The following is a 25,452-nucleotide window of genomic DNA, read 5'->3' as shown; positions in this document are numbered from 1 at the left end:
GGCGGTGCTGAGGGCCAGGGTTTGGGGGTGGGATGGCAGGGGTAGGGGAACGGTTGGGCTGGGGGAGCTTAAAGGTCCTTTCCAACCTAAACAATTCCATGATTCTGTGATTCTATGAAGTTGGCTTCTGGTCCAGACGGAGCGAGGTGATGCTCATCTCCAGACTTCTCATCCGTCGGATTCAGCCGAGCGCGTGGCATCCCTGCAAGCTGCCAGGTTCTTCTGGGATGGAACCCCCTCCTTTCGCCAGCGTGGCCCCACCGTTTGTCATCCCGGGTCAGAGGTTGGGAAAAGCAGTAGTCAATTAAAGCTTTATTAGATGGAGTTAGTAATGCTCTGAAAGGAGCCAGCCAAGCTAAGGCCACTAATAAAGGCCCTTTGTTAAGGTATTTAATAAATTAACACTCCGCTGTGGCGGGGGGGGCGGGAGGCGATTACAAAAGCCAGGCTCGTTAATCAGCATGTTTACCCTCTTCAAACGCCCCGGCCGTGTGGCTCCCTAATCTTTACCCACCAGATTTGTTGGGAGCTGCACGGGCAGCTGCCGGCCCGGGGACGGGAAGCGCCTCCGCGGGTCACGCCTGGGCCACGGCGCCGAGGACGCGCCAAGACAAACACAGCGTACGGGGGCCATCGCGCTAATCACCGGCCCCCCTCGTTAAGCGGGGACCGTCCTTAGCACCGGTACCCATCGCGGGCGTGGGGTGATGCCGAAGCGGCGGGGTTCCCCAAAACACTGCCATGTGTCTCATCCCTACCCCGCTCATCCTCATATTTTATTATATTTTTTTTAACAAAACCTCCTGCACGCCGTGCTGGATGTGCTGCCGGGCTCGAACATTAGAGGGCATCTCCTCCTCACGCTTCTTTATTTTCTATTTTTTTTTTTTTTGGTGTGTTTTGTTTTAGTGCAGCTTAATCTATAGGGCCGTCTTTAAAAAGCAAATAGTGCATTTGACCTGCTGTGCAAATTAGCCATATGGTGAAGTGTAATATCCCGCTGACCCTCATTACCGTGCGGTATGAAAAGCTCTCCCCTTTTCACATGCAAGCATATTAAAGTGGCCTTTTCAGCATTTTCTTCCATATAAAACTGTCTTCACTCCCGTGGCCAAGCAGTTAAAAGGGAACTCCAGCTGCAGCCAGGAGGGTGAAATTAAAGGCTTTACCCTCGTCTAAATGGAAAATAGATATTGCTTCCTATATACAGGGCTGGGGAACAATGCTGCGCCGCCGGCTCCGGCAGTCGGACGGGGGGGTAATGGCCTTATTTTCTGGGAGGAAGGAGCCTGGCTCCTTTGAGAGAGGAGCTGTTGGGCGTCCACCTTGGAGGAAGGGGGGGGAAAGGGAGAAATCTTACCTATTTTCCGCTGTAGTTAACTATTTCACAGCCAAGCCAGTGGCAAGCAGTGCGAAGCTGTGTCAGGACCTGCTGCGGGACCCAAAGTTTTCCCTAGGACAAGTGGTGGCTCTAGTGCCGCTTCGCAGCAGAGCTAAAGAAGAGCCACCTGCGTCTTTACCCCGTAGAGAATTGGCTCCAAAACCAGTTCTCTGGAGCACTGACACCCGTGTATTCCTTGTTTGCCTGACCAGGGCTGGCTGGGACCTCACCGGGGCTCCCAGGGCCCTGCCTGGAGGGATCAGGAGGGTGTTTCTCTCCCATTTCTCCATCCATGATGGAGAAACCTGATGGAGATAGCCCAGGTTGGCACTGCCAGCACCTGCCAACCACATCAGACTAGTTGGGGGAGCAGGAGGGAAGTAACTCCATTTCTTGGACCCAGACTTCAAGCTTTGCTTTCTTCTTGCTTTTGCTTTGCAAATTTTTTTTGCTTTCAAACTTTGCTTTAAATTATCTTACCAAACATGCAATTGGAGAGGGGGGAGGGAGTGCTAGAGCTCCTACGGACTCTTCTGGGTTGGCTTTCTGCTCCTGTGGCTCTCGCTAGTTCTCGAGTTCCTTTTAACCTCCTAGCCCATGGCCTTGGAACTACCCCATCTCTGGAGCACTCCTGTCCTTTGGCATGGCCTTCAGTTGCGCTCCTTGGCTTTCTTCCACTTTGCTAGGTCTCAGTTATTTTTTTTTTTTAAGTGCTTGAGTACAAGTCCGCTAAGTCAAGCTGTTCCTATCAGTGCGCCGTTGTTCCACTTTGCTAGGTCTCAGTTATTTTTTTTTTTTTTAAGTGCTTGAGTACTAGTCCGCTAAGTCAAGCTGTTCCTATCAGTGGCGCCGTTGTGGGACACAAGCCCCAAAGCATCAGAAACATGAAATTCCCTTTGAAACTTGGGATTTACCAATGCAAAGGAGAAATGGGTGATGGTCTTCCATCCGGGATACCGGCTGGAGTCAGGGTTGGGTGAAGCAGACATCATATCCCGCCTGGGCCGGTAGGAAGGAGATGGCTCCACGCGTGTGCCTGTGGCCCTTTTATTTGTAGGAACTGATGCGCAGATACTGGCCAGCAGAGCAGCACAGAGAAACCTTCTCACCAGGATGGTGGAGACATCCCCGGTCAGGCCGAGGTGGGGCTCCGACTGTTCTCCGCTCGCCTGTGCTCGTTCAGCCGTGCAGGACACGTGGAGATGAGCGCGGCCGCTGGCGAGCGTGCACGGCTCTGCAGCCCTCGGAGGGAGAGGCTCACCTCAAAAGCGGCGCTTGCCGTACCGCTGCTCTCTCTTCCCCCCACGCAGTTTTCTGGTTAGCTTTATCTTTTTGTTTTCGGTATCGAGGTGGTGTTTACAGTCAACAAGGGGTTCCGCGGGGCTGAGCAAGAGCCTCCTTTTTGATCCTGATTCAGCAAAGCGTTTACATGCTCAGCGCTGAGCACCTGCACGTGTACCCGTGTGCCTCTGTGGTGTTATTGGGGAATATTTATGTTTTTAAAGTTAAGCATCTGCTTACGAGTCGGACTTCTTTGTGTTTCGTTAGTGGCTACCGGTGTTCTCTTGTCTTGATAGATCTTCAGGGCACGTTATTTTCCAAGCTTGTTCTCTTGCAATTTATTTCTCACTAAGTGTACAAGCTCCTCTTGGTTTCTTTAAGCGCCGGGCAATCATCTCTCCTTAAAACAAACTGCCCCTTTTAGGTAATTTGGGGGTAAAAAGTAGTTATTTGCAAGATTTTAAAACTTCTCTGCTGCTTTTGACAAGGTGGGGCCCACCCAAAGTGCTGCTCTGAGCTGTAGAGCCATCGGGGCAGGGGTTGTAACGTGGGGGTCTGGTTTTGGGTACGCCGCTGAAACTCTGAGGTTACAAGAGGGGAGTAGAAATGGGCTCCAGGTTTGACCGAGCGGCTCTTGGGCATTGATACGATGCCAAGTGGGGTTTGGCACTTGTAGGCAAACGAAAATGAAACGCTGTCTATAGGGGCCGTCGCAGCCAGGTGGGGGGTGACACATCGCAGCACCCCGGCTCGGCGGCGTGGGGGAAAAGGGATATACTGTTACTTGTTGAAACGTGACTGAGATCGGCTAACCTGTGAATATAACCCCCCCAAAATGGGACTTCTGGCCCCAGTTCTGGCCCTGCCTCCTCCCAGAACATGACACGTGGGAAATGGCTGGTGACCAGGACATTTGGAGCCCAGGCTGGGAAATGAGCCGTGTGTAAAATACCTGGAGGCTTCCAAATCTTTGCGTAGTCTGTTTGTAAAGCGTGTTTCTCACAGGATAGGGTGATCCAGGTGGGAAGGGACCTCAGGAGGTCTCCAGTCCAACCTCCTGCTTAGAGCAAGTCAGCTGTGAGATCAGACCAGGTTTCTCAGGGCTTTAGCCAGTCTGGTCTTGAAAGATTTCAAGGATGGAGACTGTAAAACACCTCTGGGGAACTCTTTCTGCTGCCTGACTGTTCTTGTTGTGAAAAATCTTTCGTTGCAACCAGTCAAAATGTCTCTGTTCCATTTCTGCCCATTGTCTCTCCTGCCATGCACCACTGTGAAGAGTTGGCCTGGCTTCGTCTTCTGAATGACCTCCTCGTAGATATGAGGGTTAGATCCCCAGATGCTTTGGGCAGCTTTTGCTGCGAGGATGCCCTGCTGGTTCATCTTCAGCTTGCTGTCTACCAAAACTTATGGTCCTCATCCACAGAGATGCTCCCAAAGCAGTGGTCCTCAGTCTGTATTGGGGCAAGGGATTCAGGGGCTCTGCCTTTTCCAGATGTGAGATTTGGCATTTGTCCTTATGGAATTTGATCGTGCTCATGTTGGCCCATCCCTCCAGCCTGCCAAGATGCCTCCTGATGGTGGCCCTGCCCTTGAGTGTATTGATTTTTCCCCCAGTTGGGGGTCATCTGCAAAGTGGATGAGACCACATCCATCACCTCCTCCAGGTCACTGATGAAGATGTCAAGCGAGGCAGGTCCCACAACCCCCTCTGTTGTTCTCCACTTGCTACAGGCCTCCATGTAGGGCACGACCCATTAACCCACAACCCTCTGAACCCAACCATTCAACCATCCAATGAGGCATGGTTGGGTACCAACCAGCGACCTGTTCTGTCATCCACACTGACGTCTTAACTTAGGTAGAGTGGTTTGGATGTTAGGAGCTTCACAGTAAATTCTCCAAGTGAACAAGGAGCCGTTTGAAGGCAGAAGCTTCCTGGGAAGCTGTTGTGCAAGCCCTTGAGATGGGCTGTCCAGGAGTGGAGCTGTGTTTTTGTGAGATGCTGTGTAAGTCTTTTTTAAAGGTGGGAGAATTCCTGGAACACGTGCCTGAGGATTTTCGTGGTCCAAAGTCAAAGGAGGATGAAGAGCCAGTGAAAGCCGGAGATAAATTTAAGAGAAGCTGAGGTCGTGCAGTAGCTAGTGCTAATACGTTACTAAATCCAGATGGGATGCGGGTTTGAGATTCTCTCTGACAAGGAAGAAAGCCAAATTCATTGCTGTTTACTTAAACCAGAGCTGCAGTGATGTGAATGGCGTGGTCTGTGGATCAGGTGCTGCAAAAGCATTCTCCAGTGAGTTGGAAACTAGGCTGTTAGAAGGGAATCGGGTCTTGTTCTGCTTGTTCTGTGTGTGTGATTAACTGCTGTCCACAATATATACACTGATCTGGCAGGAGGTTGTAGTGAGGTGGGTGTTGGTCTCTGCTCCCAGGGAAGGGGCGAGGGGACGAGGGGCACCAGCCTCAAGTTGTGCCAGAGCAGGGTGAGGTTGGCCATGGGGAACAATTCCTTCCCCTTGGGGCTGTCAGGGGCTGGAAGGGGCTGCCCAGGGAAGGGGTCGAGTCCCCAGCCCGGGGGGGATTTAACAGCCGGGCAGAGGCGGTGCTGAGGGCCAGGGTTTGGGGGTGGGATGGCAGGGGTAGAGGAGCGGTTGGGCTGGGGGAGCTTAAAGGGCTTTGCCAGCCTAAACGGTTCTATGGTTCTATGATTCTATGATCTAAGCGCAACTTGGGTTTGTCAATAGAGGAATCTACTCAGCGTATATTATCATAGCACATCGCCTTGCCTGCTGTCGTTGTAACGCCATTTTAATGTAAGAGCTTAGAAGATCCACTCATTTGGGGGGAATGGACTGAATGATGTTCCAAGTCTGAAGTGTTTGAGATGGCTCAGCCAATAACGTCACCGTGGGAATGATGGGTTCTCGATGGTACGTGTCTACGCAGCCAGTAAGTGATCATTATATGAAGTAGACGGTGTGCTTTTCTGCTTCCAAAATATTGTCATCTGCATGTCCTGGATCCAGAAAGTCCCATTTTTCTGGGCATTTTCATTATTTGCTGAGGACAACGGCAGAATAAGACTTACAGCACCTTTTTTCCCGTGTAATGCACAACTGGGTTTGCTTTCAGCTCTCTGCTGCTCCTGAATTATGAAACTTTTGGGGTTTTTTCAGCTGTTGTTTTTGCCTTCTCGTGATAATATTCTGTTTTCCCTTATGTGGTCTTAATCTACGACCTTAATTATCTGCCTCTCAGTGCCAACTCTATGAACTCTGAAGCTAAGTTGAGAAGGAAAGTTCTGCCCGGTAATTTTAAAAGGATGAAGCGTTATTGAGGGTTTTTCCTGGATCGGTCGTTACAATAAATGTGTAGTTTGGAAGCATAGCTTTGGATTCTTCCTTCTCTTAAAGAGATTGAGAATTGGGTGAAACCTCATTAAAACTGAAGAGGTGATTAGTAAAGGGACCTCCTTCTCCTCTCCCCACCACGAGTACTTGATTTCCCCAAGTTATGGGTTGAGCTCACAAGAAACCCAGAAGGAGCAAGGATGCTGCCTCTGGACCAATATGGATTGGCAGCATCTTGCTTCTGTGGAAGGTTGGTGGTGGATTGGGAAGCCCATGAGAGGTTGGGGCTGGGAGTTGCTCCTTCACTAGTCTTTCCCAAGTTGTCCTTGTTCTCAGAGCTGCCACGTGCCGCTTGAGATCTGCACGTGCATCATGGGTTTTGCTGAAAAAGAGAAACGTTACAGGTGTGATGCATCTTTGCAGAGTGAAATTGCTGCTTTTAGGAGAAAGGAAAAGGAAGAAAAAAGTTGGACTGTTTCCCACCGAGGGGACATGGAGAGCAGGAATAGGGCACGCGCGTGCACAGCTCTGCTCCGAGCGTATGAGCTCGCATGCGGGTCAGCTCCGGTCTGGTATTTTTATCGAAGCATTGGTTGATGAAGGTGTTGTTCTGTGTGGGCACTGTGCCACGCTGAAACACTCAGGAGATTTTGGAGCAAATCTTTTATTCAGCCCATGGTGTATTCCAAGCAGACACTGACATACCTCCATACCTCCCTGGACCAAGAGGCTGAGCCTGGACAGCCTGAGCGATGCTCTCGAAGTCACTTCTCACGATTCCTTGCATACAGCATTTAGTTCCCCAGATACTGCCTTTGAAAAGCAAAGGTAAGGAGGGGATTGGTTAAATGTGAAAAAACACGAGGCATGGGGCTGGGCGAGAAGAATGAGATCGAAGGACAAATACTACGTGGTGTTTTAGATGAGTAGTCTGTAAAACACAGGGTCTCGTAGTCTGCTCTTGGTACCTTTTTGGTGTGGTTTCTTTCTGTTTGTTTGGTTTTTGCTTTGCCTTTTTTTTTTTTTTTAAACCCAGAGGAAAACAATATTAAAGAATAGAGTACAGAGGAGCAGTATTGTCTGAAGACCTGAGAGGTTGAACAGGCTTTTAATAGGTGAAATGTGGGAAACTGGGTGGTCTAAGCTAAAACTGCCACCAAAGGGAAGAAAGACATCCTGGTTTCAGGAGAATATAACATGCAAGTGATGAAAAGATCTGGGGAGATGACGGAGGAATGCACCTAGGAGAAAAGGATGACATTACATGCATGAAAAATGTGGATAGTATCAAGAGAGATTTTTTAGGGGAGGAGAAGTTTTTCATTGGAGTCATCACTCGTGAGAGAGTCCCTAATTCTTGGGGCGGCCAAAAAAGGCTCAAGAAATAAATACAGGGAAGCGGTGCATTGGGAAGGAGATGGTTTTGGTCAGATGGACAGGTCTCTAGGCCGTAAATTTTAGGGAAACTGTTAAAATGTGAATGTGGTCTACAGTTTTTTGGGATTGGTTTCAAAGGTCTGCTGTTCCTTCTCTTCTACTACAGTTCAAGCCATTTGTTTGGTTGGAACAAGGGGGACCCAGCATCCAAAAACCTGAGCACCCTGTGAGGCTGAGAGGGCTTCCCTCCAAGGTTGAGAGGCAGGCTTACAGCGAACCCTTCCTGCGCTATCTCCAGCCCACCTCATCTCACTCTTGCTTCTTGTGTCTGTGGAAAACATTTTCTCCTCTGAAAATGCAATCCAAAATAGTTTAATTTTCAGAGAATATTACAAAGTTGGTCCAGATGCTTCATCTTCCTCAAAGCCATCAGTAAAATAGGGATAGAAACCTGGCTTGTGGTTTGTCCCTGGTGGTGAAGGACCTGAGTGATGGGATTGGGGGTTTTGGCTCTTGGTTGTGGGGACCCGTGCTTCCCCGCTGCCCTGTCCCCCCACAATCTGGTGGCTTCTGCCTCTCCCAGCACTTGGTGACCTCCACCATCCTCTGGGTGCTCCTGAGGAGCCAATGGGCAAGTGGTCACATCAAATGGAGAAGCTTCGTAATGAGGTGAACAGCTACAGGGTAAGGCTGGTGGTGTCTCAGGGTGATGGTAGAGGGTGGGCAGAGCTGTGCTGGAAGTGGACGTGGGATGATGTCTTGGCTTTTCTTTCCTGAAGAAATACATGGCAAGAAGGGTGGGGTGAGCAGGAACGACCTCTTCTCAGAGCTCAGTTGGAAGGATGAAGGCAAGTGATTTCAGCTGAATGGCATTGCTGAGGCGTAGTTTTAGCAGAAATCTTCAAAATCTGGCGTTAAAAGGGGTGATTGGTTTCAGACCGGCCTCCTGCTGCTGCTGAACTGCTTTCCAAGTTTCCAGCAAGTCCTCGAGGTCACCACAAAATCTTGCCTGCGTAGCGTGGGGAGATGGAGCTTACGTGTGTTCAGGAACGGGGAATTAGTTACCCCCTGACTTCCATATGGTGTTGGGTAAAGCTCAACGCGGTGGCTGGTGGGGGCGACCGACCAACCACTGTGGTGGCTGTGCTGGCGGTTGCGGCTGAACCTCTCTGTGTCCTCTTGCCTGTGATGGTGCTATACATTAATTTATTAAAGAAATGGGGAAAAAAACACCTTCAGTTTTGAATGCAAGCCACAAATTCATCGGTAGGAGCGGGCTGCGCTAGGTTTGTGAGTAGCTTCAGTCAAACATCTCCGTGATGCTACCAGAGATGAGTTGCCCTCCTGGTCAGGATGGAGGTGAGCAGGGGGGTTTATGCTGCTTCTGTAGGTTTTGAGAGATGAGGCACAGCAGGATTTAATAAATTTTTTCACCGAAAAGGTTCTCAAGCCCTGGAAGGGGCTGCCCAGGGAAGGGGTCGAGTCCCCAGCCCTGGGGGGATTTAACAGCCGGGCAGAGGCGGTGCTGAGGGCCAGGGTTTGGGGGTGGGATGGCAGGGGTAGGGGGGCGGTTGGGCTGGGGGAGCTTGAAGGGCTTTGCCAACCCAAACCATTCTGTGATTCTATGAATAAATATCTTAAGTCCCATCCCACCAGTGGTGTCGTGGGAGTGGGACAGCCCTGTTCTGTCTTGGTTCTCCTGTGGTACTGCCAAATTGGGGTGAGATGGGTAACCCCAGCACCATGAGAAGCACCGGCGCCCAGGCCTGGGAGAGGAGCTTGAAGGGAGGTCTGAGCTCCCTGCTTGTAGGTCCTCTGAAGGGGGCTAGCACTTGGCTTGATAAAAACTGTAATAATCCTCCCTGTTCTGGGTCTAACCTGTAGATCAGTGATTTCAGGCTCATGACCCTTCCTTTTCCAGGAGAAAGACTTGGATTTGTACCCGATCCTGGTTTGTCCCTTCCTGGGGTATTGGCATCACTGACGGTTGGATGGACCCCGGCATGGCTCAGGAGCTGCTCATCCCATGCACCCCTGATATTCAGCTAGGATAAAAAGAATAATTCGGGGTCAAAATCCACAGTATAAATCTGCATAATCTTTGCAATGCATGTGCACAGTCACCGGAAGGTTTTTCTGGTGGATTTTAGCACTGTTGGGAAGGGCAGTACCGGGTGCAATGCTCCTGGGCACATCACTAAGACTGAATTTTTGCTTGAGCCTTGAGCTCCAGCTTCTAGAAGACGAGGAGCAAGTCGGGCTACAGCTCCTTAGGGGTTCACTGCAGACATTTCGTAAGACCGCTTTCGGCGAGGGCATCCTAAGGCAGCCTGGTTGTATAATGCCATAGTAGCTGGAGAATCATTAAATTAGCATCAGGTTTTTCTTTTAATTTATTTATTTTTTGGAGTAGAGAAGGTTGACGGCTGGTGCCTGGCTCAGGTGAGATTTGTTGTTGCGCGTTGTTTGTTTTGTGAATGCCAAATGACATTTTTTTTTTTGGGGGGGGGGGGGGGAAGCTCGGAACAGTTCAAAGCAAGACCTTGTCCCTTCTCTGAAGTGTTTATAATCCAATTTCAGACATAAAACAGCGCGGGCGTGGAGGAGGGAGGAACAGACAGGGATAAAACGGCAAGGTTTTACATAGCCTAGGGGACCGGGGCGGTAGGCGGATGTCTGAACGCTTCAGCAGGTCGGTGGCATTTGAGGATCCTCACGGGTTTGTTGCCTGGGTGGGGATGCTCAGATGTAGCCTGGCTGGGTAAAACAAGCCACCTACAGAAGAAGCCCCCAGAGGAGCGGGTCGGGTCCCCGCCGCAGCCCGGCGTGGGTGGGCGATGCCCATGGAGGGGAGCTTGGGTGTTCGGCTTTCAGGACTAACCAGCTCTCCTCTGGAGGCTCAGGCCCACAGGAAAGTCGGGAAAGAATGAGCTCAAAACCCTATTTTATTTCTCCAAACTATACAGACCGGTGTCATAAATTGCTGTAGCCCACACAAGCACGTTTTCCTTAAATTCCGTGATATTTGTGGCTTTGCATCACTCTGCACCCATGAATCAGTGGAAGAATTTCTGGCCTTGTTTGCCCCCTCTTTCTTTTTGCTAACACTAGAAATTGGTTGTTCCCCTATCCCCACGGTTAAGGAAATCTGATGTTTGTCCATGTTATGGTCCGGTAAAGCAGCTGGTTGCACGCTTCCATGTGCCACATCTGCATGGTGATGCTGGAAAATGGGTACAGAATCATAGTCATGGAATTTTTAGGTTGGCAAAGCCCTTTAAGCTCCCCCAGCCCAACCCTTCCCCTACCCCTGCCATCCCACCCCCAAACCCTGGCCCTCAGCACCGCCTCTGCCCGGCTGTTAAATCCCCCCAGGGCTGGGGACTCGACCCCTTCCCTGGGCAGCCCCTTCCAGCCCCTGACAGCCCCAAGGGGAAGGAATTGTTCCCCATGGCCAACCTCACCCTGCCCTGGCACAACTTGAGGCCGGTGCCCCTCGTCCCATCGCCCCTTCCCTGGGAGCAGAGCCCGACCCCCCCGGCTCCCCCCTCCTCTCAGGCAGTTGTAGGGAGCGATGAGGGCTCCCCTCAGCCTCCTCTGCTCCAGGCTGAACCCCCCCAGGAGAAGAGAAGAGTTCATCGGATACTTTTACATCTGAACAGCTGATTTTTTGACTTGGTGTTTAGAGTAAAACTCGCTGTCATCTGATATTTGGAATGAATTTTGCAGGGGAGCGTTGCACAGATATGCTGGAGGCATGAGGTTTGCATCTTAACTGCAGTAGATGGCACGTTGGCGGGAAATGCGATACATCGCAAGTTAACGGTTAATGCAAACCGGTCCGATTGCTTGAATGAATCTCTTTTTGTTTTCCAGGGTGCCCGAGAAACCTTTGAGAACTACTACAGGAAGCAGAGAAGAAAACAAGCCAGATTGGTCCTGCAGCCACCTTCGAACATGGTATGATGGTCCCTCCTGCTCGCGGTGCCCAACCTTCCTCTGCCGAGTAAAGGGAGCGGAGGGTTCTCTCTGGGCACCTTCTTGCTGGTGGGGGGGTGTCTCAAATTCATTTCCAGTTGCCCTTGGTCACCTTTGTTTTAATCTTTGCTCACTTTTTCTTTGTCACAGCACGAAACTTTAGACGGCTACAGGAAGTATTTTAATCAAATTGTAGGGTAGGTATTCTTTTTATATACGTCTTCGCTAAATATGTGTGCGTGGTGGTGGTGAGGAGCCCAAAAAAGGGAGAAGGAGAGGAGGGAATGTTGATCTTCTTGAGAGTCCTTTAAAAGGAGTCAAAACAGGAAAAAAAAAAAAGGTGGCTTGGGCTTTTAAAGTGTTTTAGAGCACCCAGGAACTTTGCTGTGTCACCAGTGGGAGCGTGGAGGAGCCGGCCAGCTCTTGGGCCAGGAAACGCGCTTCTGGGAATTTGAGGATAAATAATTTCAGAGGACTATGTGCATCTACTTGCCCAGCTAATGAGAGGAATAGGCCCTCTGCCTTAATTATTCTTTAATATTTGATAATTATTCTTTGATTATTTTCCTGCGAAAGGGGGTGATTCTCAAGCCTCTATTCTTATGAACTCCTTATTATTCCACTCAAATTTGACCAGAAGTCCTCCCAAACCAGCCGAGCTCTGAGAGGAGGCAACCTAAGACCGCTAATCTAACAAAGATAGGGCACGATGTCGCAATTTCTTCAGCTAACGACAATAATTTTGCCATCTAATTGTGCCCATCGCAAGTGCAATGTGTGCTGCTCACCTTCTCCTGCCGCGCCGTGCTCCTGGGCTGAACTTCCCTGGCAAAACACAGCTGAGAGGTTGCACGTTGCTGCGGAAAATGTACGGTGCCGCGCTCGCTCCCTGAAAAATACGGTTTCTTTTTGGCCAGCACGTTTGATAACTGGAGATTGGAGTGAACTGATTACCTTTAAATGGTTGGGAGCGTGCGGTGGATCCAGGTGCGAGGGAGTATTTTCCCTGCAGTTAAAGTCTTTTTCCCTGCAGTTAAAGTACTTTTTCCTGCAGTTAAAGTCTTTTTCCCCGCAGTTAACCAATTGTAATGCGATTGCTGCTGGCTGGAGCAGAGTTTAATCAGTGGTTCCTGTTGAAATAACGGGGTGGAGAACTTAGGGAGGGGAAATTCTGCCTTTGTGAATACACAGAGTGGCATTTCTAAGAGCGACCGTGGTTTAGCTCAGTTCCGTAATGCAGTGAAACATCGTCTAAAATACAACGATGTTAAAAACAGGTGAATAAAGTGTTTAGCAGTTGCTATATTTGACACAGGTCACAGAGAATCCCAGCATGGCAAGGGTTGGCAGGGCCCCCCAGAGCTCACCCAGTGCCACCCCCCTGCCCAAGCAGGCTCACCCAGAGCAGGGGGCACAGGACAGCGGCCAGGCGGGGGTTGAAGATCTCCAGAGAAGGAGACTCCACAGCCCCCCTGGGCAGCCTGGGCCAGGGCTCGGGCACCCTCACAGTCAACAAGTTCTTCCTCCCGTTCAACTGGAACCTCTTGTGCTTCAGTTTGTGCCCATGGCCCCTTGTCCTGGCGCTGGGCACCACTGAGAAGAGTCTGGCTCCATCCTGGTGACCCCCACCCTTGAGATATTTGTAGGTGTTGATGAGATCCCCTCTCAGTCTTCTCTTCTTCAGGATGCAAATCTGAGCTTGCCCTGGAGATTCATGGATGTGCCAATGCCACGTATCCCTCACATGCGGTGTTTGCAGATCTCTCTTGACATCCTGACCCCCCTAACTTTGGATAACAGTCGCCTTTTCTCCCCTCTGTTAGGTTTTTCGTGGTTGAAGATCACATCTTGCATACAACGCAGGGCTTGGTGAATAGAGCCTATATTGATGAGCTGTGGGAGATGGCGTTATCAAAAACTATCGCAGCACTAAGAACGCATTCAGTAAGTAAAAGCCCCTGGTGGCTCAACTGTTGCTTGGGTATGACTTGACATGCTGGAAGTAGTGGCTTTGACAGTAGTAGTCTTTGTTTTGCCTCTTTTCCAATGACCCTGTTTAAAAACATGACATGAAGATTCACTGCTATTGCCCCAAAAGCTTTCTCCAGCTTGTTTTGCCTCTTGATGCTCTGCAGTTCCCTGTACCAAACTCAATAGTTTGGGGGACTGGAAAGAAGAACACAGTGGTTTGATATTTTTCCCCGTTACTTTGCTGATCACTTTTGAAAAGGACCAGCAGAGGGAGTTGGTTTGTCCCAGAAAACTGGGAAAAAAAGCATCTATTTGGCATGCTGAAGTCTGACCCTATTTGATATCCCCTTAAATTCATGGCAGTGAATGGGCTGCTATCAAACTGCAAGGTGTCTGTGCATAAAAAAGACACTAAACGTATTCTGTAATACTGGAAGAAGTTTGGAAAAGTTGCTTACCGCTTCGGTATTTCTCTGCTTGAGCTAAAAACAAAGCCAATTGCAAAACAGAGAGAGTTTTGCATGACCTGACATAATGTTGTAGTTGTTCAGCTGGGAGCGCTGGAGTTTTCTGAAAACCCTGTTGGTTAACGGGATGAAAAAATGGGATTTGACCATAAAAGGGAAAGCATTAATGGCTTTCCCCAAGTCCGTTTTCACGTTGTTAGGCCATTTTCTCCAGGGAAAACAAAGCATTAAGTGACTGAAATCCCAGCGCTGCTCGGAGATAGCAGCGCCGTCTGAGAGCACGAGGATGCTGCTGGGTCACGTCGGTGCAGGCCTGCATCTACCGTGGCGTCACACCCACGTGGTGGTACCCAAGGGATAACGATGGCCTTGCTCTTTGCTGAGAAAACCCCAACATTCCAGCATGGAGACGCAATACGCTGCTTCCTCCGACCCACACCGAGTCCTGCATTTACCTGCCCCTGACCTTGCCTTAGCGTGGTCGCCCACGGGTCGCGTTGCAGAAGAGCTGCTTGGCTTTACCTGTGCGGGTGGGGATAAGCCAGGGGATGGACCTGGAGCTCCTTGGGGTGAGGGACCACAGAGCCCTCCAGGGGGCTCTGGCTCGGCAGTTGTGTCGGCTGGAAAGCTGCCTCCTTCCACGTAAGCTTCTGTGTTAGGAAAGGGGATAAACCTTGTACACCCCGCTAGGTTGTAAACTGTGTTTATTTTCTTTTTAAGTGGGGTTTTCGGCTAGGTGAAAGCCGTGAGGCTAAGCCAGGTACAAACACGGTGTTTTTCAATTTTCCCAGCTTTGTTGCCATGACAAGTTGTTTTAAGTGATGCCAGACTTGAAGTAGCTGCCAGGCGAGCTGGGGTTTGGGTTTTTCTGATTAATTGTGAAATGTTAACATGATTTCTCAACACTATTACTGTGGTCATCACTGTCAGCTCTAAGCACTGCTCAGCCTACAGCTCCCCTGTAGACCGGTGCCGGTCCATCCCATATTGCCGTTGAGACTTGATGGAGGGCTCTCATGTCGGTGAGGCTCTTTCGGTTCTTCCCATTCAGCCAAACTTAGGCCTGGATTTTCTTCCTTGCTGCAGACGGGGACCTCTTTTATTGCTTCTGATAGCTTTAGGGCATTGTCTTTCTTTCTGACTTTCTTTTTTGGACAGAGAAATGGAAAATGTGTCTCTTCCAGTCTTTCACATTGATTAATGGAGTCATTCCTCCTTGAGTTTCCAGTGAGCTTTAAATCCGTTTCTCTTTCCAGCTTATGATCGCTGATTCTATATTTGGTAAGAGGCTATCTGAAACTTTACATATTTCAGCGTAGGGAGGGTGTCTGCTGCGTCCAGAGAGCCCACGAAGCCTGTGGGCAACATGGGGCGGCTCTGGGGGCAAGATCAGCGCTGTCGCTGGGCTGAGTTGTGTCTTTAGGGTTTCAGGCAAGTGTCCTGACCCGCGATAAATACTTGTTTTGTAGCTCTGACCATTAATGTTGCTGAAATATAGACATGCACCGTGTTTTTTCTCAGCCTGAACCACTTTGCAATGCAGCTTTCACACGGGGCTCGGGGCTGCCTCGCCGCGATGCTTCATTACCGTCAGACACAACACACTAAATATTAAATGAGAGGCGCTGCTGTCGTCTTGGTATGACAGCGCACTGATTTGCTTCGTCTCCTCTCGCTTCCCCAGCAGCTCCTGGGTAATCTTAGAGACACTTCAGGTATCTCTAGAGCAACCCAAACCCTTATTCATCATGGAGAGCCTCAAGAGCAGCGCATTACCAGGAGAGATACCCTTATCAGCATGCCTTCCCCTGCCCTGTACAACGTTAGGGCACGGGCTGTAGGATAAAAGCTGCTGATCGTAAGACTGTACGGCATGCCTATGTGTTTATTATCACGCCAGCGATAACGTCGGAGGGCTGAGGGCAATATTTTTCCTGCGTGCTGCAGTTAAAACCATGTTTTAATTTCTCCCTTCTTTGCAGTCCTACTGCTCGGACCCCAGCCTGGTGTTAGACTTGGCTCTTTGTCTCGCTCAACGGTTGCGCTGCTCCCAGGTGGGCCGTCAGCAGGGTTAAATGGCTGACGTGGACTTGCTGTGGTGGCCCAGCTTCTTTTTTGGCATTGCGGTGCGTGCATTGTGGCACTTGATGGACAGCCTGGTTTGCTCTGCGTGTGGGGTGGCCAGCCCGTGGGCAAGGACCGAGCCTTGGCCACCTCGCCAAGCCCTTGTGCCTCCTGCCCGCACCCAGCCCAGCCTTTAATAGCCCCTGGTCCTGCCACCTCGGTAAATCACCGTCTAAATCCCTCCACCAGCACCATTCACTTCTGTGGTGGTGGTAGGGGAGAATTTGCCCATGTGCTCCCTATTAGATAGAGAAAATAATCTTCAGCTGCCTGTTGGTGAGTTTTTCTTATCTGAAGTTGCTCTCTTCCCCATCCCACTGCAGGGATATGGCTTCCCGGTGAACCAGCTCTTTGACATGCTGTTGGAGATCCAAGACCAGTACAGTGAAACCCTGCTGAAGAAATGGTCAGGAGTTTTCAGGTAAGAAGCTCTTTAAGCAAACTTACAAGATGTACCTTACAGTGTAGCTTTGGTCCGTAAATAAAATCTTTTGAAAGATTAGTAGCAAGCTCACGTTTAAATTTTGGGCATCAGTAAGCTTCAGCCTGGGCTCTCCTTGGACCAGGGAGAGCCAATTCAAATACAGTTGCGAGGGTCCTGTGTGTGGTGAGATCTGTGCAATAAATCGGTGTAGACCAGAGGTTTTACATCCCAGAGGGGTGAGGTTATGGGTTCATTATGGAGCTCGCTTTGACAGTTGATAGATGGAAGGACGCAAAACTCTGGTGTTGCAGTCGCGTAACCGTGCCCTCGCTCCAGCACTGAGCCATGTGTGCCTTGGGACGTCGGTGGCGTAGGCACGTCTGTGAGCTCAGCAGTTGCCCGCAGGTAGGGCACGATATGTTATCCAGGGTCCCATGCTGCGCTTGGGAGCCACTGGCTCATCCTGTGATTGTCCTCCAGGACATCCTGGGAGGATTGAGGTGTCTCAGATTATGGGGCGTTGGGAAGAGGTGCTGCAGGATTGCCAATGCCCTGGTAGCTCAGCCTCCATCTTCCTCAAGTCAGGCAGGACTGAAGCTCTCTTGGGCTTTACCAGGGCCTGCTGCTGAAGCTCCAGTCTGGACTAAAAGCACTGCTCAACTCTGGTCACGGCTCTATGCGCAATGAAGGCTGGAAGCTGGGAGAGATCCTTGCGTCCGGCTGCAGGAAAGATGATTTCAACAGTCACAAACAGGGGAAGAAGTTTAGGCCCATGGGATAATATCTTTGGCGCCTACTTCTTAAGAGCTTCCCAGCTGAGCAGTAAATCTGCAAAGTTGGTGGTTGGTCTGTCCTCACAGAGCTGCCTTTCTAACTTTTCTTTGCTTTTCATAGGAATATACTTGATTCAGATAACTACAGTCCCATCCCAGTGACAAATGAAGAGGTTTATAAGAAAATAGTTGGACAGTTCCCGTTCCAGGATGCAGAACTTGAAAAGGTAATCTTGATCTTGAAATGGGGAAGGCAACACGGCGGGGCTGCTGGCGCAGGAAACCCCCGCACCCTTGTTAGTGGCAATGAGAACTGCGAAGGAAAGCGTCCAAAAAAACCCCCAAAACCAACCGCCAAACCAAATCAACTACAACAACAACAACAAAAAACCAAAACAAGGGAAAAGAACTGTTATACCTCCCGTGCGATGCCTTTCTCCTGGTGTGGATGAGGAAAGCGTGTAGAGCAATACCTCATCGGGTTTGTTTTCTATCGCAGCTGAACAGTGCTTGCAGGAGACGAGAGACTAGAAATATCTGCTTCCATTGCTATCCTAGTCCTGATTTATGAATCATGTTATTGACTTTTTTTTGGTTTAATCCCACATTTAAAAAAAATAAGCACCCAACGAAGTGGTATATCTTGGCTTTGTGTAGAAGCGTGTGCTTGCAAAACCTAAGTGTAGCCAAATTTGACCTCCCGGTGGTCCTTAAAAGCCTGCTTGGCCTTCTGCTCCACATCTGGCAGCCTGAGAGCTCCAAGCCTGGTGAACTTAATTAGGACTGGGAGGGGTTTTGAGCCAAGTCAAGTGTTTAGATTTCAGAAGGTCTGCGTCCTTCCCCAAAACTATCTCATGGGGTTCAGGTTCTTACTCTTACACTCGGCACCTCCCAGCCCTGTGTGTGCTATGGGTAAAAGCTGGTTGGAGAAATTTGGTAGAGGACATCTGTTTCCTCTTGGCCTTTGGTGTTGTAAGCAAGCGCTCACCTTGGGCAGCAACTGTGGGGGGTGACTGAGCAAAACACCTTGTGCATGGTGGGAGATGAAAGTCAAGAAGTTCTCCAGCATGGTTTTTTCATAGGAGTTAGGGAGTTGGGAGAGGGAATGAGGATCGTGTTGTGCTGCCTGCTCCCTCCTAGCTGCAAGTTTCCTTCCAGCCCCTTTAAAACTCCAAATCCCTTATCCACCCGTGTGCCATTTGTAAGTGATTATCTGGTCTTTCACTTGGCTGAAATGTTTATATAATGTACAATAAATGCTGGCTTGTTGTTGCATTGCTGGGCTTAGCTAAATACTAGAATTAATTTGACTGCTTGGAACATGTTGCTGGAAAGCGGCTGTCACTCCTGTTAAATATCTGCTCTTTGACTTGAGTTCTCTCCTGTATTTTACAGCAACCGTTTCCAAAGAAGTTCCCCTTTTCTGAGTTTGTGCCTAAAGTTTACAATCAGATTAAGGAATTCATCTATGCCTGTCTGAAGTTTTCGGAAGACCTTCATCTGAGGTAGGGGATGAGCATGCTAATAGACGTAATATAGAGGTTTTGTCTGCGCTGAAAGATCTCAAAGGGATTCTCTTAAAGGGAAATATGAATTCTCTTCCTCAACCTTTCATGCTGCTCAACTGCTTGGATATCCCCCATCCAGGCTGGAGGTGGGTGGTGGGCTCCTCGGAGCAGTAGCACCCTTCATGTACAAAGTGCTGGCCAAGTCTTCAAAAATAGTTGCCTCATGTAGGGATAGATAGCCCAGAACCGTGCTAGCTGTATAAAACACGAGGGGCCCCTTCCCTCTGAGGTGGTTCTGAGTCAGTCGTACTAAAGAGATGAATCTGGTTGTCTCCAGAAAGATAGCGATGTCCACTTGTCATCGGACCAGTGCCTGGTATAACATCTACAACCTCCACATGGCCTCCCCGGACTGTCCCTCCAGGAGTGATTTATCTGATTTATTTGGGGTTTTTTTAAGCCTCTAAGATAGTCCATGTGTTTGCCCTTCCTTCTCCATCCCAAGGTGCCTTGTTGCTGGTTTCTTCCATGTCTATGTGTGTGAGATTGGAAAAAACCTGTATGAGCCAGAAACTGCAAGTTGGTGCTTTCTTTTTGCACCCAGTAATGTCTTCAGCTCGGTAGAGGTGTATAAACGAATAACAAGATTTTTACTTGAAGGGGAGGGATCCTTCTTCCCCTCTGACCATCTGCAGGAGGTTGGACTGCGGGGGGTGGTGTTCACCTCCCTTGACAGCTTCATGTCCTGGCCATGGCCTGACACTGGACATTGCCCCAGTGCTGATGTGAGGCTAGGGCAGTGTTTTGGGGACTCGCCAGATGTTTCAGTGCCTACGCCAGGCTCTTCAGAGTCTTAATTCTTTTCCTCCATACAAGGGATAGTCATTTGGAGAGGCACTTTCTCTCCGTCTTCTGCTAGAGGACGTGGTAGCTCGTTGGTTGATGTGGAAGCACAGGATGTTTCTCACCCCATGTTTAATCTCAACCTTTCACTGGTGGCAGGTTGTTCTCTTTGGTGGCTCCCAAGGCTCTTAACCTGCGGGTCACCATTAAACATCTCGGTTTCTAAAGCCGGCAGAATGGTCCAATTTCACACGGATGCTGGTTTCACCGAACCCCACCGCTGGCACTTCCCTTGCGAGTTTTGTGCTCTTCACCATTACGGAGATGATTGGGTTTGTCAGGGAAGGGAAGAAAAGTGTCCCCTTGGGTCCCTCCTCAGGGGTCCCCCTGGACACGTTATTAAAATTCCTTTCGACATTGGATTTTCCAGCCCTTTTTGAGGAGCGGTGTTGGGCTGGGGGAAGGGAGCCGAGCTCTTGGCTTTTCTAGCCAAACATTTGGAATATTTCTCTGAAAACCCCTGTTGACACTTTCTTCATTTCACCCTGACAGCTTGAATTAGGTTTTATTAGGAAGCTTGGCTACAAAGCCGGCAGCAAGTTTTCTTTCTCTTCTCTTTCTTTTTCTTCTTTGGTTGTCATTTACCTTGCACCCTGGAGTGATTGGGGTCAGCCCGTCAGTCACGGGAGGCCTGAAGGTCATGACTACTGCTATGGGATACGGGACATCAGCTGTCATTAACCCAGACAGTTCGCTTAAATACTCGGCGGTCTTTTCCTGAAGAACAGAGCCTATGGCAGAAAACGTAGCGTGTATTTTTTCTAATTATTTTTTTAAACTAGCTCCTTGTATTTGTTGGATGGGAGCGTTCTGCTTTATGTTGATACGCTTGGGAAAGTTATTTTGCTTTTCAATTATCTGAAGAAAATTTGGAGCTTACTCTGCATTTATGGGGGTTGCAGATTTTTTTCATTTGGCTCCATTCATTTGATTAGGAGAAAGAAAACGTCCTTTCTGTTTTCAGCAGTTCTGCCTTTGTTAAAACGCATTTATTTGAGCTCATCGAGGAGATGTCTTTAAAAGTGTCCACTTGTTGGAAGGCTTCCGCTGCTTCCAGTGGAATTTCCCATTTTAAAGATAGGGAGTATCTTTGGAAAACAGTGGGTGGGAGGATGAGATGTCAGCTCTAATCTACCAGGGCTTTGGTTGTTTGGTTTGGGGTTTTTTCAAACAAAGCACCAATCCTGAAAGCACTTGGGATACAATTTTTAATGTCCTGAAAAGAATTGAAGTGCATAAACTTATTAAAAAGAAAATCAAAAACCAGAGGCTTGAATAACTCAATCAGGTTGGACCTTTAGAAGCCCACTTGAGGAGAGAGGAGGTAAATGTGGTTTCTCTGATAGCTCATGTTATTGCTTCTGTGTTACCCCTGGTCTGGGACTGTAGACCAAGCCTGGTGACGAAGCTGGTAGATCAAACTGACTTCAGACCTACATAATAAGCAGCCCACACAAAAAATATCGTTCATTTGGGGGGGTTTGTTTTCTTCTTGCATATTGAGAACTGAGATCCAACCTTTCTGTTGAGCCAAGACCCAATCTCTGCTTCACAGTCAAGAGTTGGCATCATACAACTGACTGGTACCATTACTCGTTGCTAACTGGCCCTGCTGGTCCGGGCACTGGGTCTGGGCTGTTGGTGTGAGCTACTGCTTGGTTCATTGTTTCAGCTGGGAGGGTGCAGGGCAAGGCAACGGCTAACACCCATCGCTCTTTTTGTCACCCTCACTTACCTCTCCTGTGAACAAAGGAAGAGTTGGGGGATCGCAGTCCAGCGCCTGGACAAATCCTGCTCTTCTTTTTTCCCAAGGAATGCTTCAATTTTTATTCCTTACTCAGCATGTGGATCTCATGGGAGATGTCGCAGATCCTCCTGCTCTGGTGGAACCCAACCGCGGGGGTCAGCAGGCTGCTGGACCCACCACGTAACTAAAGTTACAACCTGATTTTCTAGCTTATGCAGCCAACAAACAAAATGAGAATAAGAAACCTTTGGAAATGGTGCCTGTACGCAGAGAAAGCTTGGTTAGAAGTGCTCTGAAGAAGTAAAAGCAGCCTGGAAGTGCCAAGCAATATCATTAAGCACGACTTGTTTGTGCCCCAGAGGCTATCATGGTTGAGATGTTCCTGCAGCTGAATGGAGCGATTAAAGCAAACCCTCAATTTGCAGAAGCCTTGGGTGATACAGCAACCTTGTGCCATCAGCCCTGGCTGCTGTGTCGAGCAGAGGCCAGCAGCATCCCGCTCCTGCCAAGAGCATGACTGTCCCGGGGCGTCCACGCAGCCAGACGGTAACTGGCTTGCTTAATTTCGACGCCCTGTTGACAGGTTGACATTCGAATTTAAAAAAAGCAAGCTTTTCCAGCACGACCTATGTGATTGCAGTGTTGGTTTAGTGAGAAAAGCTGACATCATGTCCAAAAGCCCTTGGTTTTCATCCACGCTTTCGCAGTTCCAGTTGATGCTGGAAGCCCCAGCCCCAGCCACCAGCTCCTCTTCCAGCCTCAGCCGTTCTGCACCTCTACCATCCCTAGGGATGGGCATTTTGGGGTTTCCCAGGGAAAATCCCGAAAGGGCCAGAGTGCTTGTACAGAGGCACAGCTTTGCATATTTTTGCTTCCTACACATTTTTTTCTTCACCCTCTCTGAGTGTGGGTCCAGCCCTTTTGGCTCCCCAGCCGCTTTCTCCGGTTCCCGCGCCGCTCTGGCAGCAGCGGGCAGCTGCCCCCGGTGTCATGGGGTTCCTTTGTACCATCCCTTTGCTTGCAATCTCCTTTTTACCATCTGTAGATCGTCACAGGGTTAGATTTTATGGTGCTTGCTATATTTAACAGTGCTATTGTCTGGTGGAGGGGACTGGGGACAATCTGGTTCTTCCTGGGGGACGATGGAGGGCCTGGGGTGTGTGCGCATGCCTGTGTGGTGGGTTTGGTTTGGGGTTTGTTTTTTTTTTTATCTTTAAGAAAAACCTTATTTGAGAGCCCTACCTATAGTGTAAAGACCAGGAAAATTCATGGGCTGGTTTCTTCTCCTCCCACATTTTGGTTTCTGTTCCGCACTTTTAAAAACCCAAATGCACATCACCTTGGACTGCACATCAAACCCCTGTGAGAAGGAGCCCAGGGGTCCATCTGGGACGTGGAGCGGGCTGGCCCTGACCATCGCTGGCAGGGGATGTGCTTCCCCACTAAGCAGGGGGAAAACAAACTCACAGGGATCAGCGGCATTGATCTAGGAGAGACCCACGCTAAGGCTTTGGTGGATGACATTGAATTTAAATTATCAGGAGCTGGGTCCTGCCAAGCTGCTGGCCCTGCTCCGCTTGCGTCCAACTGGGAAGGAGACAGTGGTCAACCCTTGGCAGGCATGTAGCTCAGAAAAGCAGACTTCTAAACATCAGGGGGAAGGAAATATTAGAGAGACCTGTTGGGGAGCGCGGCGTGGTGAGCAGCCGCTGGGCCTGCGGGGAGTTGTGCAGCTGGGCTTTTCCTTGGGAAAGCTGCAGCAAGACACGGCTTCCTCGGTCTCACGGAAATATGAGCATGCCTTTGCTCAGAAGTGCAATATTTGTGTCATCTCATGGGAATTTGGGGGATTTAAATGCAATTCTCATGCAGCGGCACAGGGAAGGTCCTGAATGACGTGAAAAATTTGGTTGACTGAAGGATACCTGGTGCTTGGGGAGGATGGGCATGTTCAGGGGATGCTGCTGTGACCATGGATTGCTGTTGGAGAAGACCAAGTCTTGCTTTCCCAAGCTGACGGCGGTGGTGGACCAGGGTTTGGCTCAGTGCATCTGCTCTAATGTTAAAAAGGCACAGAAATTTGGAGATGTGAGCTGGAGAAGGGCTGGCAGCCCCCGTCCCAGCAGCAGCGGGCACCCCAGTAGCAGCACCCCAAGTTACCCCACCTCACATGCCGGCGGTGGGGTACCTGCAGGGTTTACTTTTGCTTCTTGCATCCAACCCTGCTTTGTAATCTGGCCTGTTTGTCAGGTAAAACAGGAGAAGGAGCAAAAGGTCACGGGCTTGATTTACCAGGAGCCTTCAAGTTATTAATGCCTCTCCGCCTTCCCGTTGAGAATTTTCTTTGCCCTCAGCTGCTTGTCACTGCGCTGCCAGAGATAAAGCCCCGTGGTGCTAATGCAGGGCCAACGACAGATCAAAGGAGCCTGTGTTGGGGTGGGTTTCCAAAACCTCCTTCAGAAAGGGGAGGTTGCACCTCGCTGGTCTGCGGAAAGCCAAAGCCCCAGCCTTCAGCGATGCTGCGGTTGCAACCATCTGGCAAAGGGCACGAACGTGTTGCAAGAGCTTCCAGTTTGAGTTAGCTAAGAAAAACCATGAGAAGACTGGGGGGTGGAGGACATTTTGGGGGGTTGATTTGGTTTTTCCCCCTCCCATTGCTGGGCTTTGCTCCCTCTCCCCTTGCGCACTGAACGTGCACGACCCCGGCGTTGTGTGCGGGGCTGTGGCTGCATGGGTTAGGGCTGATGCTTGGGCAGCTCCTACCCGTGCTGGACCAGCCCCTCTGAGAGGAGAGGCTCAGGGGTGTAGGTTGGGCATGCGTTAGTCCCCCTTCCTGATAGACACATGCACAAAAAGGCCTAAGCTGTTGGGGGGTTGGTATGTATTAGTATGTCAGCGCCTGTAAGTGCTGCATGGATGCTCATGGATAAGGCAGCGGAGGGTTGGGAAGGAGACCAGGGGATGAGGGCTACTAAAATGATCCAAGGGCTGGAGCCCCTCTGCTCTGGGGCCAGGCTGGGAGAGTTGGGGGTGTTCAGCCTGGAGAAGAGAAGGCTGCGGGCAGAGCTGAGTGCGGCCGGTCAGGGCTTCAAGGGGGCCCAGAGGAAAGGGGGGGGGCCAGCGTTTTAGGAGGGGTGAAACCCTGGCAGGGGTTGCCCCGAGAGGGGGTGGAGGCCCCATCCCTGGGACCATTCCAGGCCAGGTTGGCCAGGGCTGTGAGCAACCTGATGTGGTTCAAGGTGTCCCTGGTCCTGCAGGGGGGTTGGGCTGGGTGACCTCTGGGGGTCCCTTCCCACCCAAACCATTCTATGATTCTATGAGGGCTCCTGGTGATTTTCTTTTCGTAGAGTGTTTTGCAAGTCTCTCTTTAAAATTTGCTTTTCAGCTCCACCGAAGTTGATGATATGATTAGAAAATCTACAAATCTGCTGCTGACCCGAACGCTGAGCAACTGTTTACAGAATGTCATCAAGAGGAAAAACGTCGGGCTGACGGAGGTAGGATGTGGCTTCGAGGAGAGCCATTTCTAGGGCAGGGTGACAGAAAGGGGCCTGGTCCCTTACAGCACCTTTAGAGATGCTGGTTTGGAGCATTCTTATAAAATATGAGGTTGGAAAACAGTCATGGAGCCACACAGCATTGCTGTACAAAGAAAAAAACCCACTTAATGCTGCAAGAAAGGAAGCTTTTCTTGCTGTTGCTGTTAGAATCGCCCCTCTTTTGAGTTTGCAGAGCATTGTATATCTGAATTAATGTGGCGGGTACGCGGACTTCAAGGAGCACTGGAGAAGAGGCACGTGAGAGCTAGGAGAGAGTGGGGGAGTGATCCCCATCTATAGGCGATGTTGGAGGCGGTTTCAGCACGCCGTTCCAGTATAAACTCTATATTGGCATTTTCTTTTGAGGATCGAGACTTTTCTTGTTCTCAAAGTCAGATTTCTGAAAAGTTTAACGCATGTAAATCATGGCTGGGAACGTGTGTGGTACCCGGGGCCGTTTGGATACCATAGTGGGACCTCTGGGTGCTGTTAGTGAATGAGCGGGTATTAACAGAGTTGCGGTCGTTTAATGGACTGTACGATAGCAACGTGTCGTGTCCTCTGGACACTGTAAATACCCCATGGCGGTGAGTTTGGGAGGGTTTAGTGCATTTACAGCGGTATGTATT

The 25,452-nt window shown here is 49.9% G+C and overlaps 1 protein-coding gene across 1 annotated transcript in view; it reads left to right on the top strand.

The window, feature by feature from the left end:
• EXOC6B (exocyst complex component 6B) overlaps positions 1 to 25,452 on the top strand; it is a 274,237-nt gene that overhangs the window by 133,205 nt on the left and 115,580 nt on the right. Inside the window, exons 8-15 of the mRNA XM_035894470.1 lie at positions 11,266 to 11,349; positions 11,518 to 11,564; positions 13,191 to 13,311; positions 15,788 to 15,830; positions 16,227 to 16,350; positions 17,248 to 17,353; positions 18,522 to 18,631; positions 24,670 to 24,781. Coding sequence (XP_035750363.1) covers positions 11,266 to 11,349; positions 11,518 to 11,564; positions 13,191 to 13,311; positions 15,788 to 15,830; positions 16,227 to 16,350; positions 17,248 to 17,353; positions 18,522 to 18,631; positions 24,670 to 24,781 — 747 coding nt within the window. The remainder of the gene's footprint in view (positions 1 to 11,265; positions 11,350 to 11,517; positions 11,565 to 13,190; positions 13,312 to 15,787; positions 15,831 to 16,226; positions 16,351 to 17,247; positions 17,354 to 18,521; positions 18,632 to 24,669; positions 24,782 to 25,452) is intronic.

This window comes from Egretta garzetta, unplaced genomic scaffold, assembly GCF_000687185.1.
Source record: "Egretta garzetta isolate BGI_Z169 unplaced genomic scaffold, ASM68718v1 scaffold505, whole genome shotgun sequence".
Classification (NCBI taxonomy): Eukaryota; Metazoa; Chordata; class Aves; order Pelecaniformes; family Ardeidae; genus Egretta; species Egretta garzetta.
The sequence above is the reverse complement of the archived record's forward strand: the minus strand, read 5'-3'. Positions and strand labels throughout refer to the sequence as shown.